The sequence below is a fragment of the Porites lutea genome, chromosome 8 (assembly GCF_958299795.1).
Source record: "Porites lutea chromosome 8, jaPorLute2.1, whole genome shotgun sequence".
In the NCBI taxonomy this organism is placed as follows: Eukaryota; Metazoa; Cnidaria; class Anthozoa; order Scleractinia; family Poritidae; genus Porites; species Porites lutea.
In genome coordinates, this window is record NC_133208.1 from 2,949,595 (window position 1) to 2,963,443 (window position 13,849).

A 13,849-nucleotide genomic window follows, 5' to 3' on the forward strand; every position below is an offset into this window, starting at 1 on the left:
TCATTGTTTTAGAACCAGCAAGACATTCTTGTGGTCGCTAAAATGGAACGGTAGGCTATTTTTCGTAGTAATGACCACCTGTTCCACCTCAATGACCTGCTTTTCCTTTTTCTGAAAATCTTGCCCCGTTCAAAACAACGGAAGGTGCATTGAGGGGATCGTCTACATACTCGGTGTCAAAACTATGAATCAGCTTACTAAATCCATTTTCTTGTGCCTATACGGCTGGCTAAACGGCATTTTTATAATTTTTACTGACTAGGTAAGTACACCAGTGATGTTTTTCTTTTCCGTAAAATAGCATAATAAAATAAATTGAAAACAATAACAACAATCATCTTATCTAATTCCAAAGTCATTGACCGCGATGGAAAAGTACTTGACAGGACCTTCAACAAAGGTGTGGCATTTGGGCGGTACACCTCATGTCAAACGTCCATAACTCTGTGTCGTCCTTTTTTAAAAGTACTACACCATCCCTTGTTGGAAAGATGGAAACAGAGCCAGGGAGTTCTATCGTGTTCAATTCCTCGCGGTTTGACATTCTCAAAGCAGTAACCAATGTTACCTTTCTACTTTAGTCTGAGGAAACTTTAACAAACTCTGAAGTAGTGGAATAAATAGTATCTTCTTTAAGAGAACCTGCAATCGCTTTGATCTCTCTACCGTTTCACGAATCAACAAGCTCTTAAAATTTCGAAAAGACCCAAGTTCCCCTAGAGTGACCGAACAGATAAAAATTTTATAGCACCACTTAAAATGAATTTCTACAGCTCTAAAAGTACTTTGGATAGCCTAAAAAGTGTTTTCAATGTATTAAAGAGGAAACTGTCGTTGGGTGCATTCTCCTGATATATGTGCTATTGGCCCCAGTTCCTGGTGTAAGTATACGTTTTGCTACCTTTTACAGCTTTTAGTCAAACAATAAAGATAAAGCAAGGCTCTGAAGTGCTTTCAGCTACTTTAAAAGCCCCAGTTTTTACAGGGATCATTACTAAACTCTTCACATAATTCTTATGTCGATCTTACACTAACTTTAAGAAAAAGCTTCTTACACCCCGCTGTTAGCTCGTTACCTTTATATTTAGTTTTGAGTTTGTAATTTGGTTCAGGGAGAGAAATAACTCCCATTGTATTGGGTTTTTAAGAGCGAATAAAGTTACTTTCGTTTCAACGTTTGGGAAAATACCGCAGAGCTAATTCAAAACATCCGAACTCTACTACACGGATTGTTCACCGAAATCACTACATAAAGTATAAATAAAATAAAAGTACAGACGATCTGATTGATCACAGAAGAAAAACAAAGAGAGCTGTAAATTCTGTGAATGATTAAAAAAAAAAAACCGCTTCTATTCTTACAAGTCCTTTGTCTTTTTTCATCTTACAGAACTGCTCAAAATGAACACCAAGAAAACTCAAGGATCCGTATCTGAAATGAGTTTATGGCAAGCTTGTAAGTGATCAAAATTGATGTGACCCCAGAAACCTGAGGAGTAATCAATCAACCGCAGCTGGGCATGTTTACCAGCGTAATCTGTTACATTCCAACTTTTCTCTTTCATAGCCCCATCACATTCAGTCGGTGTCTCCTTGCGAACCACTACCCCATCAACAATAAGCTCGGCACGAATGTTTGGACTTGTATAACCTCTGCAGCCTGCTCCAATCAGGAAGGTAAGCAATTTTCCAGTAATCTGAAAACTGGGTGACGTCAATGAGCCTTGAGGACCATCACCTTGCTGTCCCCCAAACGGTTCAGAGGGACTGGGCCGATTCTCGAAGGTACCAATCCACCAATCCCCTTTGTGGTTGCTCCAAGCCCTACCCCTCCTTGATAACGTGTTATTCCCGTATGTTGGCTGATTATTGAATGCAGTGCCATTCAAAGTCCAATTTGACAAATCATGGTCTTCGAAGTCAAATATTGTGTAACACTCTAGTTTGAGAACAAAAGATATTTAAGATCAGAGAGTGAGATGACTGTGACTGTGAGATAATCAACTTGTTCGTATTAAAAGAGAAACCATAGGAGACCGTTTTAATAGTGAAATTGTCATAAGCATAATTATTATAAAGATCGAGAAGAATTAAACCAGAAGAAGCAGCCAAACCAGTTTTTACTTCGTTAGAAAAATATCAGACTGACCAACATTTCTGCGAGCGATGAGACACTATGTTGCCAGAGGCAGTTGTTAATGCATCAGTCAATTCCAGCCGCGCCCAGCCCCCCCCCTCCCCCTCAGGGCTACTGCGGGGCATTTGCCCGCCCTCAGTCCCGGAGGTGGGGCATTTGCAAATTTTGCCCTGCCCGGGGGCCGGGCATTTGCCAACCCCGAGCTTTTGACACGCACGCGGTTTCCTATCAGAATTTAGCTACACACAGGATTTTACTTGAAAAGCAAGCAGATTGGCTCATTTCAAGGCCGGGAAAAAATTGAAGAGGTTTGTAAAGGCATGTTCTCGATTTTATGCATGCATTTCTTCATTGCTTATCTAGCCAGAATTATATAGCGAAACGCGGGAGCTATCGACGTGAATCAACGTTTTTTGGGTTATTGAATCAAGTTTCTCTTGATACTATTTGAAGAACACCCTTTCATATTTATAAAACTATTCATTGCAGTTAACTTTACAGGGCACTATTAATTTCTAAAATGTCATTAATTTTATAACAATACTAAAACCATAAACTGGTGTCGTCACGGCGTGAAGTCTCAATTAGAATAGCACTATTACAAAGAAAGACGTTAATTGAAACAAAAAATCGCACATTAAAATGCTTAAAATGGCACTACTCGACCGTGCGATCAATAAAAAATGTTGCAGTGTTGACGGAGGACGGGGCATTTGCCCTCTTTTTTCGTCCCTACTCCGGGGGATTTGACAGCTCAAGAGTCCCCACCCCCGGGAATTTGCCATCCAAGGAAAAAAACTGCTAATGCCCGGGGGTCAGCCCGGGGAGGGGGCTGGGCGCAGCTGGAATTGATTTATGCATAAAGAATTTTCCTTAGCTCTTCTAAAAGACAAACCAGTCCTTTCTTATATAATCCTTGGTTTAAAAGCTTACGATTTACATGATTTACGATCATAACTGTCAAAGCATCCAATACCTCAAACTATAGAAGATTCGTTGGTGTTCGTTGCACTGGTTTTTTTACAAAAGCTAAATTTTTCTTTACCAGGAACTATTGGCAACCTCAAACCTATAAACATCATCATATTTCAGGCTGTTTTTCTGATGGTGATCAATCAGTGCTGTCTTTTACCCTCGCTTGCAACTGCTTTCAGTCTTGGGAAGTTTGCACTAACAGTGGTATACCTGTGCAGATGTATCCATCTCCATAGTAACCAATATTGCAGGTGCATCTGAAAGATCCTTCAGTGTTCGTACAAGCTGCGTCCTTTCCGCATCTTAGTTCTTCTTGACATTCGTTGATATCTAGAATAACATTGTAATAGTGTGAATTAACCACTTACTTCTCACTTGCCTTTATATTCTTTGTAAAGAGGAAGACAGTGAATAAGCCGCCCTTTCTTTTAAGTCTTCTCTCCCTCTCTTTCCTAAGCAAATAGATCAATGGTATACTAGCATAATATTTCTGTTACAAGCTCCCCTTTTCGCCTTCTTGGCCAGAGAAATAATACCTCGCTTATAACTGAGCTTTCCACTTCCATCAGCACGCCGGATTTAAAATCCACTCTTCTACCTTTTCTTCTGGATAACGGCTCTTTAATTAATTATTATTATTATTGTATATTATTATTATTGTTGTTGTTCCTTGTAGTCTGTTAGAAACTGGCCCATTCCTTGGTCCTGAGGTGCTAGAGGGGTATTTTACTGGATGGACAGAAATCGTCTTAGTATACCTGTCGTTCCTAAGAGGATGATCTTTTGCAGTTCATTGATGTTAGCTGCATGGATATTTTCTAAACTGTTTACAACAACTAAGGACCCAAATAAACACTGGGATACCTGTGCAGTTGTATCCATCTCCATAGAATCCAGTCTTGCATTTGCATCTGTAAGATCCCTTTGTGTTTTTACAATCTGCGTTCTGGCTACACTCGTGACTTTTTTCATCACATTCGTTAATATCTAGGTGAAGATAGTTATTAGAAGACTCATTCAGTTACTTTGCAAAGAAAACGATGACTGGACAGTGGAACTGTCTCGTTTACACGACAGGTCGACAGTCCACCGAAAATTAACTCAACTTCAAATTATAACTCAGATCGAGAATTTTAGGCTAAACGAAGGTGAAAGTAAAGAGAAACGTGCCGCAAATCCTGAATCCACTCCAAAGTAAATGGAAAAGTCTTTCATCAATGCACGAGCTCCTGAAAATGCTGCTTCCGTCTGGAAGGCCCTGCGCTTGATGCGCTTGTGATGGTTTTGTCGACAATGGCAGGGCTAATATTACAGCGGATATACTTTTTTTCAAATTAATGTCTCACATGTGGTTTCTTCCTTTTAAGTGCGGTACAGCTTGCGTGGTTTCATAACTACTGCGTTCATTTAGTCCATTTTTCAGACCTACCCATTTGGCATATTGCACCTGTCCAGCCTCGACACAAGCAGTGATATCCTTTCTTGGTAAATCCTGATTGACAAGTCCCGTTATTTTTGCATGGAGAACTACCACAAGGATTCTGGGGAAAATATTATGGAAAATAGATATTGCTTCATGCTTCTGAGCCTTTTCTAAACCTTTGCTAGAGGTGTCCGCCTTATCACGATTCAAGGAAAGTGAGTAAAGATTGGTAGTCCGAGCCCAACTCTAAACGTCGGGTTTAGGGATTAGCCCGTCTTACATACATAAGGGGGCGTTGTTTTAAGGTGTTTAACAAGTTAAATTAAATTGTTAATGTTCTTTAAGTAGCAAAAAACGCTTTCTTTTGGAAGGCACTTGCAGTTTAAGAGGTAATTACAAAAATTTTCGATCTTAAAATAATAATAAAGAGAAATTTCTCAAAAACGGCTACAGTTGAAACAAAACCGTCTAGGGAGAAAAACTTGCGTTTCGGAGAGTAAATGAGAATGGCTGGCGAAAGGAAGAGACCTAGTGTAGTTGTCAGATTTAGTCGGCAAGGGGGGGGGGGGGGGGGGGGTCAGAAGAAAGATGGTTTGCGTTTACTCCATTGCGATAAATCTGAATTTTCAATGACATCCAATATGACAACCAACATGGCTGCCATCATAAATGACGTACCTGGCCCTCAGCACGTCAAATTCCATAATATTCACATCATCCCGTGCAGTTATCACGAACAGAAACTATCTCCTTAACTTTTGATCTTTGCAAAATATTGTAACACAGTCAAGCCCAAAGGGTGAGCTCCAGCCGTTTCCCTTTGGACGAGGCGTTGGGTTATGGTATTAATAGGCTCGGAGACTGTAGCTGGATAACGTTAGAATTTAATGATCTTACGTTTGTTCCACGATAAAGGAAATTTGATGTCTCCACAAAGTCTTTATCGGGTTCTCCGTGTGTAGAATTGTTCAATTCACAGCTGTATTTTCCATTTCCAACCATTTTGTTTTCAAAATTAACGCTGACACAATTGTGCTCGTAGTAACACCTCAACTCACACTCATCCAGATCGCGAACTTTTAACGTTTTTATGGTGTGGTTCTTCAGGCGCTTGTCGGCAAAGAAAAGAAAACTTGGGAACGCCAATTCGCGACAAGGACCTTAAGAAAAAAAATAGCAGAACTATATATTTTTAACACTTGTAATAGAGTCCATTTGGGTTTCCTATTCAAATTTAAATAAGGATTCCGTGTATTGTTTAGCGGTTAGCATTCTTTCTTCAACGGTCACTTAAGATCACTTTTGAAAATATATTTTGAATAGCATACGAAACGTCAAGTTTATAAAAAATGCGAAAACTCACAATATTTATCACCGCTGTTTGTGTTTTTTTTCTTTGATCAAACTACGATGGCCCAAGAACAAAAGTCTCTAGTTAAGCTCCGCAGAATGTTAAAATTCTAACGCTGAAATGAAAAACTCCCACCTCAGCCTGTGTACGGACCCCCGCCCCCCTCCCATCAGGAAAAATCGGTGAAGGGGGGTCTGTGATTCACCGTTGCTAATCGTGTATGGAGGCCACGTGATTTTTCCCGGAATGTGTGAAAAATAATTTGATTAGCTGTTGCTCGTAGACAAGAGAGAATGATCTATCACTGCATCATGTAAATGAGGGATTTTGATTGGTTTTAGGGCCTGTCGTCAATACATAGCAGGCAATCTGAAAATCATCACATTGACAACTACACTCATTTTTCCTGAGGGGAGGGGGGTATGTACACAGGCTACTCCCACTTCTCCACCTCAAACACTCACTACCCCCCCCCCCCCCCCCCAGCCATCCCTCTCCACCTGTAACAGCCTATCGATGAAAATTCTGATTATTTTTGTTCATCATATTTTGCCTCTGCCAAGTAAGAATCAAGCCTGTTCCTGATAACCTTAAGCTATATTATGTAAACTTAGTATATAACTTTAGCTTGAATGCCCATTACCATATTTATAAATCGTGGACCTTTATGATTTCTACCGATAACCTGACAGTGGCCAGCTCGAAAGCTGTCGTTTCTTTGGTCACTGTGCACGTACCTTCCCCGCTCGTAACTTCGGCCTTCAGCCGAAGATGTGTCGGCCTTCCACCGCACGCAAAAAAACCTCTGGTACCCAGGGTCAATAAGTACTTGTGTAATAATATATTTTCAAATAATTGTTAGTACTAAGTTACACCCTGTAAACAGAGTAAAAAATAAAGTTGAGGTTGATAATTCACACTACAGGCTTTTTACTGCAAGTAACTGCAGTGCACTGCAGTGAATGATTCTGAATTTTGGATGGTGGGTTGCGGACTGTGAATCATTCCTGTTTTTAATACAAAATGAAATGTAAAAGCCTTTTTGTTTCCGCTTTTCATCAAACCGGCTACTAACAGTGGTAATTGAACTTCGTGTCGTGCAGTTTTGGTCTGAAATCATAATACTTAAGATCACGCGTATGATTCATTTTAGACCAAATTGCACTCCACTCAGTTCAATAACCATTATAAACCTCACAAGTTGCCATCAGTTAAAGATTTGTTTTGTCTTTCTTCATAGTTAAGTAGCGAGGTAGATTTGTTTCTACAGTTTCGGAAGCTAAGTAGGTTCTTGGCCTTCTCCAAATACGTTGACTTTGTCCACTATAATTGACTTGGTAAAATAACCTAATCCAAAGAACTCTGATTTCGCAAAATGTTTCAAATGAAAGAAGGTACGTCTATGTGAAACGTCTTACCGTCTATAATTATTGTAGGTAATAGCATGATTTGTAGTGATATTTGGGTAAAATACCACGAGTGATATTTCGAAATTGTTGTACGTAATTTCACGAGCCGTTAGGCGAGTGAAATTTGAGTCAATTTTGAAATATCACTAGTGGTATTTATGCCAAATATCACGTACAAATCATGCTATTATTTGTTTATGCTACTACCCGCAAAGGTTTTGTAATTTTCACATGTAGGTATTTCAGATTAAGCTGAAATACCACTGCTCTTAGCCAATCAAATTGAAGAAATTTCTCACGTAGTAGTATAAATGCGATACCATCGGCGTAAATAATTCAGAAACAGTCAGCGTAAATAATTCAAACACAGTCTAAATCTGAATGCCATGAATCTAGGTAAATATTGCACTGTTGGAGGTCAACTTCCCTTCATTAAAAAATTCACAAGACGTGACAGTCAAGACTAAACACTCTCCACCATGTAGTCGCATTTGTCTTGTTTCAAAATAAGTCCAGCTGAGTCTCCAGTGGTGGTGATACTCAAAGTAAAACACAGGACCTTGGATATCTAGCTGTTAGCAGCTGCAGCTTCTAACCTTTTAAATGCAGTATTGGTAAGTCCCGTATAATACTTAATGTCAAGCGACTTTTAAGCACTCAGATATGTCAAAATGGTTTTTTAAAAAGCGTATAGTATAAAATTAATGGAAAAACAACTGACTTGGAAACAAAACATTACGTGAACTCTTTTCAGTAAGTAACAGACCGGTTACTTAAACGTTTAAGAATACTTTTCCTTAAGTTTCTCTCAAAGAGCTTGCATTTTAGTAACTTAGAGGGCTGAACTCACTACGAAAAAGAATATATCAAATCGAAAAAAACAAAAACATGGAACAGAGTGGAGAAATAATGGTTGTATTTAATTCGAAAACTGCAGCGAGGGGGAATTTTATCAACAAAACCACAATTCTGTTAAATGCGCAAAATATCCCTCCTCGATGTTAAATTGCTGCTTAATTTGGCTAACTGTTAGCGTTCCAAGAACATTAGAAAAAAAGGTTCTTAAACATACCTTCATTACAAGAATGACTTCTTACAAACGTGGCCATGCTTTTATACAAGATTATGATGCAAGAAATCATGTAGTAGAATTTCATATTCCGTGTCAATTACTTCGGTCTACTTAACTTCAAAGGCTCTCACTCAGTGTATTTGTTACTTGAGTAAAAGTAATCTGTTCTGTCACTGAAATTAATTGGCTGTGTACACTATCAATTATTCAGTTTATACTACTGCATGAAAAATTTCTGCAATTTGATTGGCTTAGAGCAGTGGTATTTCAGCTTAATTTGATTTGTACGTGATATTTGTATAGGTATAGCATGATTTGTACGTGATATTTGGCATAAATATCACTTGTGATATTTCAAAATTGTCTCAAATTTCACTCGCCTAGCGGCTCGTGAAATTTCGTATAACAATTTTGAAATATCCGCGTGGTATTTATGCCAAATATCACTACAAATCATGCTATTACCTATACAAATTTTATCATGCAGACAAGAAAACAAGATGTTATAGGTAGCCTGCGATCATAGTCGTTTGTTGGTGAGGGGGAAAATGTTTCAGTCAAAGCAAGTTTTAATTAAAGAAAAGATTAATTTCCATACGTGAAAAATCATCGCTGTTATGCACGCAACTTAGATGCGAAAAAGAAAGCCTGAAAAAAATTGAATACATATGCGTCTTCAACACCTAAATTAGCAACGGTGCAGAATTTTCTTTAGCGCTGCTTTAATTTTTATGCAGAAATACTTATGTTCTCAAATTAGCACATAGGATGGCTGTTTTTCCCTAGCGACCGAATACATGGTCTGATTACGGGTATAGACTTTCCCATTTTGGTGTGGAATCGGGTATAGTTTTCGAGGAAACTACGGGAGTGTATGAACATACTTGTCTTTTAAATCCCAAATGAATAAGAACGACTGAATAGAAATATGTGAATTCGAAATGCGTTTGAAGAAATTTTTTGTTTGCGCTCTACTCTAAGTAATGATGACATAATTTCTGCCTAAAAGCAAGGTCTGAAAACGGGTATGGATTTTAGAGGTCTGGTCTGAAAACAGGTATGGAAAATGACATTTTTTGGTCTGAAATAGGGTCAGGCATACCCCCGCCAAGAATTCCCAGGAGTACCCCCCCCCCCCCCCACCCTTCCGGGCTGGCTTGGGCAGTAGCGACCAGACTTTTGTCAACAATAGGTAATTTTTGCCGAGTTCCATAAACTTTCACTTTAGAAACGAGGCTAAGTGCAAAACCTTTCCTGTTGCACTTAGCCTTCCTTTGAAAAAGAAGCTCGGAACAACATTGAGTCCATGGTGCTGGTATTCAAATGAAACCTGTTTAGTAGAACTTTTGCAGAGTACCATTTATTTCTTACGATTTTACAAAACGAAATTTAATTTTGGGTTTTTTTTTTTTGGCCAGACGGTTAGAAGTGAAACGGTTTATACGGCAAGTCTATCCCTAGGCCTAATGAGGAGTGAGCGTTAGGGGTGCGCAGATAATAAGAGGGATCATTGAGTTTCGGTTTGAATAGAAAGGAGAAGTCGTTACGTCACGTTGCCATCGTAGCAAAATTTTTGGAGGACAACAAACCGATAAAGTCACTTAAAAGTCTATTCGCACTATTTCAAACTTCACCGATCTTATTCAATTTTCTTTAATTTAATTTGGCAAATCTTGGCGAAATTTTCTTCGAGACCGTATTTATCGTTATCTAAGTTTAGAAAAAGATAGCGACAATTTTTTGTGTTGTGTTCACCTCCATAAAGCGGGCTCGTGAAATTAAGAAGTTTCATATCGTAGTGGTGCAACGAGGCAAAGAAGTGTACAAAATAGCGTGATGTACGTGCAAAATTGTTGTTTGTTAATATAAACATATTATTTTTTGCCGTTCTCCCTGCTGTGGCAGTCGTCGTTGGTTTTGTTGTCATCCAGAAATAGTGCTACCATGGTAACATAACGTCACACTTCTCCACTCTAGTACAAGTTAATTTACGTGAAGAAACATCTGCGTAGGCCAACACAATATACTGACATGACAGGGCTGCCCCCGGCACGGGATGCGTGATCATGAAGACATGTTTTTTTTTTGCTCTTCACGTTTTTGACCCTCTGGAAACCAAGGCAGCGTTATACCAAGGTTCAATCAATTCATTTTATTACTAAGTTCTACTTTGCAATTTTCTAAAAAAAGGAGAAAGGAAATTGTATTTAGACCAGGAACCCGTTTCCCGAGGTCCCGCCAAAGTCTTCAAACCCTGACTCTGCTTACACAAAACTCCTGCATTTCGCTACCCTGTCGAGAGAACTGATTTTATGGCCCTGATTCCTTTCGTATCCGACGTAATTTAGATTAAAATTTTTCAAACTGACACAATGGAATTAGATGATTTTGGAAAAAATAATTTTTGGTAGAAATCCTGAAGTACGGTGACCCAGAAGGGTCACACATGCAAATTAAAAATGTTGCTGCAAACTAAAAATTTTACCTGCTAATTAAAAGTGTTGCTGCAAATTAAAAATAGGACATGCAAATTAAAAATTGTACATGCAAACTAAAAATATTACAAACATGAAACATGAATGGGCCGACGGCTGTAAGTCCAGTTCCCACGGCTCGGACCAGGTCCTCATCACTCATACTGCGCGCGCAGGACTTTTCATTTTTAATTTGCAACGATATGTTTTCTATTTTCAATTTGCAGCACAATTTTTAGTTTGCATGTACTATATTTAATTTGCAGGTAGACCGGAGATACGTCTGTGTCCGCAGGCTAAAAGACTAAAAAAAAACATATCCTGTTCAGCAGCACATACGGAAGTGCCAGTCGGGGATAGAGTACCCTAGGGAATGGGTTTCAAAGACCATATTTCTCATGCATAGAATATAGCAAAATAAATAAAGCTTTCTGTTTCATAGTTACGATTAATGTTCTCTATGACACTAAAAAGACTACATAGACTTTTAAAAATATGCGTTAGCAATTTACACGATTGCGCATTGCATGAGTCTATTCTTTAAGTAATCCAAGAGGTCAGGAAATTTTATAGGTATATCATTTTGAATCGATAGCAAATTAATGATTCACTGTTACTCACCGTTATCCAGTAAACTAGCGGGTTTAGCATTCGACGAAAGAAAATTCAAACTTACAACAAGCAGAAGGTAAAACGGCGAAGAGGCCATATTGTGCATGACAACAGAAGAGCAGATTATCGCAGCGCAGTATATTAAACGTCCGTGCGTCCAATAACTTCTCAGATATCATGTGAAAAGGGCCTGGCGACAAGGCTGTTAGAAGAGATACAGCTGCTAAGATGTTCTTGATTGTCGACATTAGGGAGCTTGAGCAACTACGACGACGACGACAACCACAATGACGACTTCAAAAAACAATAGGTTTAATTAATGATCAAAACAACAGCTCTGCACGTGCATCACGCTTTTTAGTACATTTCTTTGACGTCCACTGCACGACTACGACGTAAAACCTCCTAATTTGACATTTTATGGAGGACGTGGACATACGACGACGAATTTTCCTTCGTCTTTTTAAACCTGAATAAAATCCTTAAGAATTCAACTCCATGAAAAGTCGCTTGCATTTGACATATTGGGCGGGTCCAAATAGACGCGATTAAGTTTGAAAGAATGCAAATTCATTTTTTTAACGACGTTTTCCCTGCCGTCGTTGTCGTCCTTGCTTAAGGTTCCTATTTTTTTTTTTTGTCTCAATTTGTTCCGAAAATTGTTACATCGACAGCTATTGAAACCCGGAGTAGTCAATCGATAAAAATCGGTAAATCTGATTTGATTGATATCGATTGTATCGATCAATCGGTAGAAATCGATGACACACTCGTTTCGTTTATCAATTTATCTTAATTTTTACCGGTTCATCGATTTATATCGAAGATATATCTGTTTATCTGTTTATCCAAAAATGAAAACTGATTTCATGCAAGCAGTAAATTTGTTGACAATTGAGTTGCAATCGATAGTCGAAGGATCAAACAATTATCACTTTTTAAAAAAATCTTTAAAAAAATTCTGAAAAATCTTATCTTTTCTTCAAAACCAGGTTTAAAATATTCTTCTGGTTTGTAAGCGCCCAGTTTTTCACCATTAAGACCTGCCTCACTTTCAAAATAACGTCGGTGTAGCAGTTCCGGGTGTAGTTACATCTTGGAGTAGCCAATAGACAAAAATCGAATCAATAAAAATTGTTAGCAATCAAGTGATTTTTATCGATTGATAACGGAAACGGTGAAAATCTATTTAATGGCAAACTGAAAAAACTTGTTGTTCTTGTTATATTTTTTTTTGGGAGGGGGGGGGGGTGGGGGTTGGGGAGGGGATGACAACCATACATTGTTTCTTAGTGTCAGTTTAATTTGCTTTTATCACCAATCTCCGTTTGTTGTTATGCTTTATCAAATATGCTTAATTTGTTTTTACTACGTGAAGGTAAAGAAAACACAAGTTATTTTATTTTTTTTTATTTTATTAGCTTCGCCAACATAATATAAATACATTCAGGTAATCAAACGAAGTAACAAAAAAAAAGTGGCAGGGATTCCGAAACAGCGTGGAGCCAGTTACTGCGGGCTCAGAAAATTAAAAAATATAAGAATACTTAAAATTAATACATAATCACAAAACTAAAAGCAACCCGAGACAGGCTAGATAAGACTACGACACTTATTACATTTACGACAGACAGACTTAATTTAAATGCAGGGATTTTCAGAGTCAATTAAAAATAAAAAATGCTAGAAAACTGGTTGAATAATTTTTTGCATCAATAGCATTTTCAGCATAATTTATGAATAAAAAAGCCGCCAGTTCTTAAATTATATTCAATAAGTACTCTTTACAACAATGCATGTTTCATTTACAAGGTAATGTTAAAATACCGTGGTCATGTCATCCCAGCGAGGTTTTCAAAAGAAAGCCCTAATTTTCACAAGAAAGAAAAACCGTGAAGAATTCTGGTAGCGGTAGTAAAGCGGTGTCGGGGGGAGGGGGGGGGGGGGGGGGAGGGACAGGGTTGATCATCCTCCCGCCTTTCGTACCCTTATGTTTATTGTCTCCCGACTCCCCCCCTTTAGCGAGAGAGACGAGACACTGACACGACTGACACAGTCGACACACGTGAACTTGTGTTATGCCATCTCATTCGTGACTTAGAGCGGTTTTCACTTGACTGTCGAAAGTAATTGAGGAATTGGTTTGGTTTTGGTTTTACTACGCCCTTTGGTTGGCTAGTGTATTTACTTTGGTTTTGGTTTTACGACAGTCAGGTGAAAACCGCTCTATGATGTAAGCGACTTGAAAAGGTTTCCAATGTGACCGGAAGTAATGCAGTTTTTTTATCCCGAGTACGAATTTTCGTTTTTTGACTTTTCTCGCGTATAAAATTTTGCTTTAAGCCTCAGAGAACGTTAAATGGAAGTTGTTGGGTTCGTTTCTTTGACCGGATGAT

The 13,849-nt window shown here is 38.5% G+C and overlaps 1 protein-coding gene across 1 annotated transcript; it reads right to left on the reverse strand.

The window, feature by feature from the left end:
• Positions 1-1,063: 1,063 nt before the first annotated feature.
• Positions 1,064-11,550, reverse strand: LOC140945092 (uncharacterized). Its single transcript, XM_073394157.1, has 6 exons — positions 11,463-11,550; positions 5,433-5,695; positions 4,542-4,653; positions 3,977-4,099; positions 3,323-3,442; positions 1,064-1,939 (listed from the first exon to the last, which is right to left on the reverse strand). The coding sequence occupies exons 1-6, from the start codon at positions 11,548-11,550 to the stop codon at positions 1,419-1,421; spliced, it is 1,227 nt and encodes a 408-aa protein (XP_073250258.1). The 3' UTR covers positions 1,064-1,418.
• Between the last annotated feature and the right edge of the window lie 2,299 nt (positions 11,551-13,849).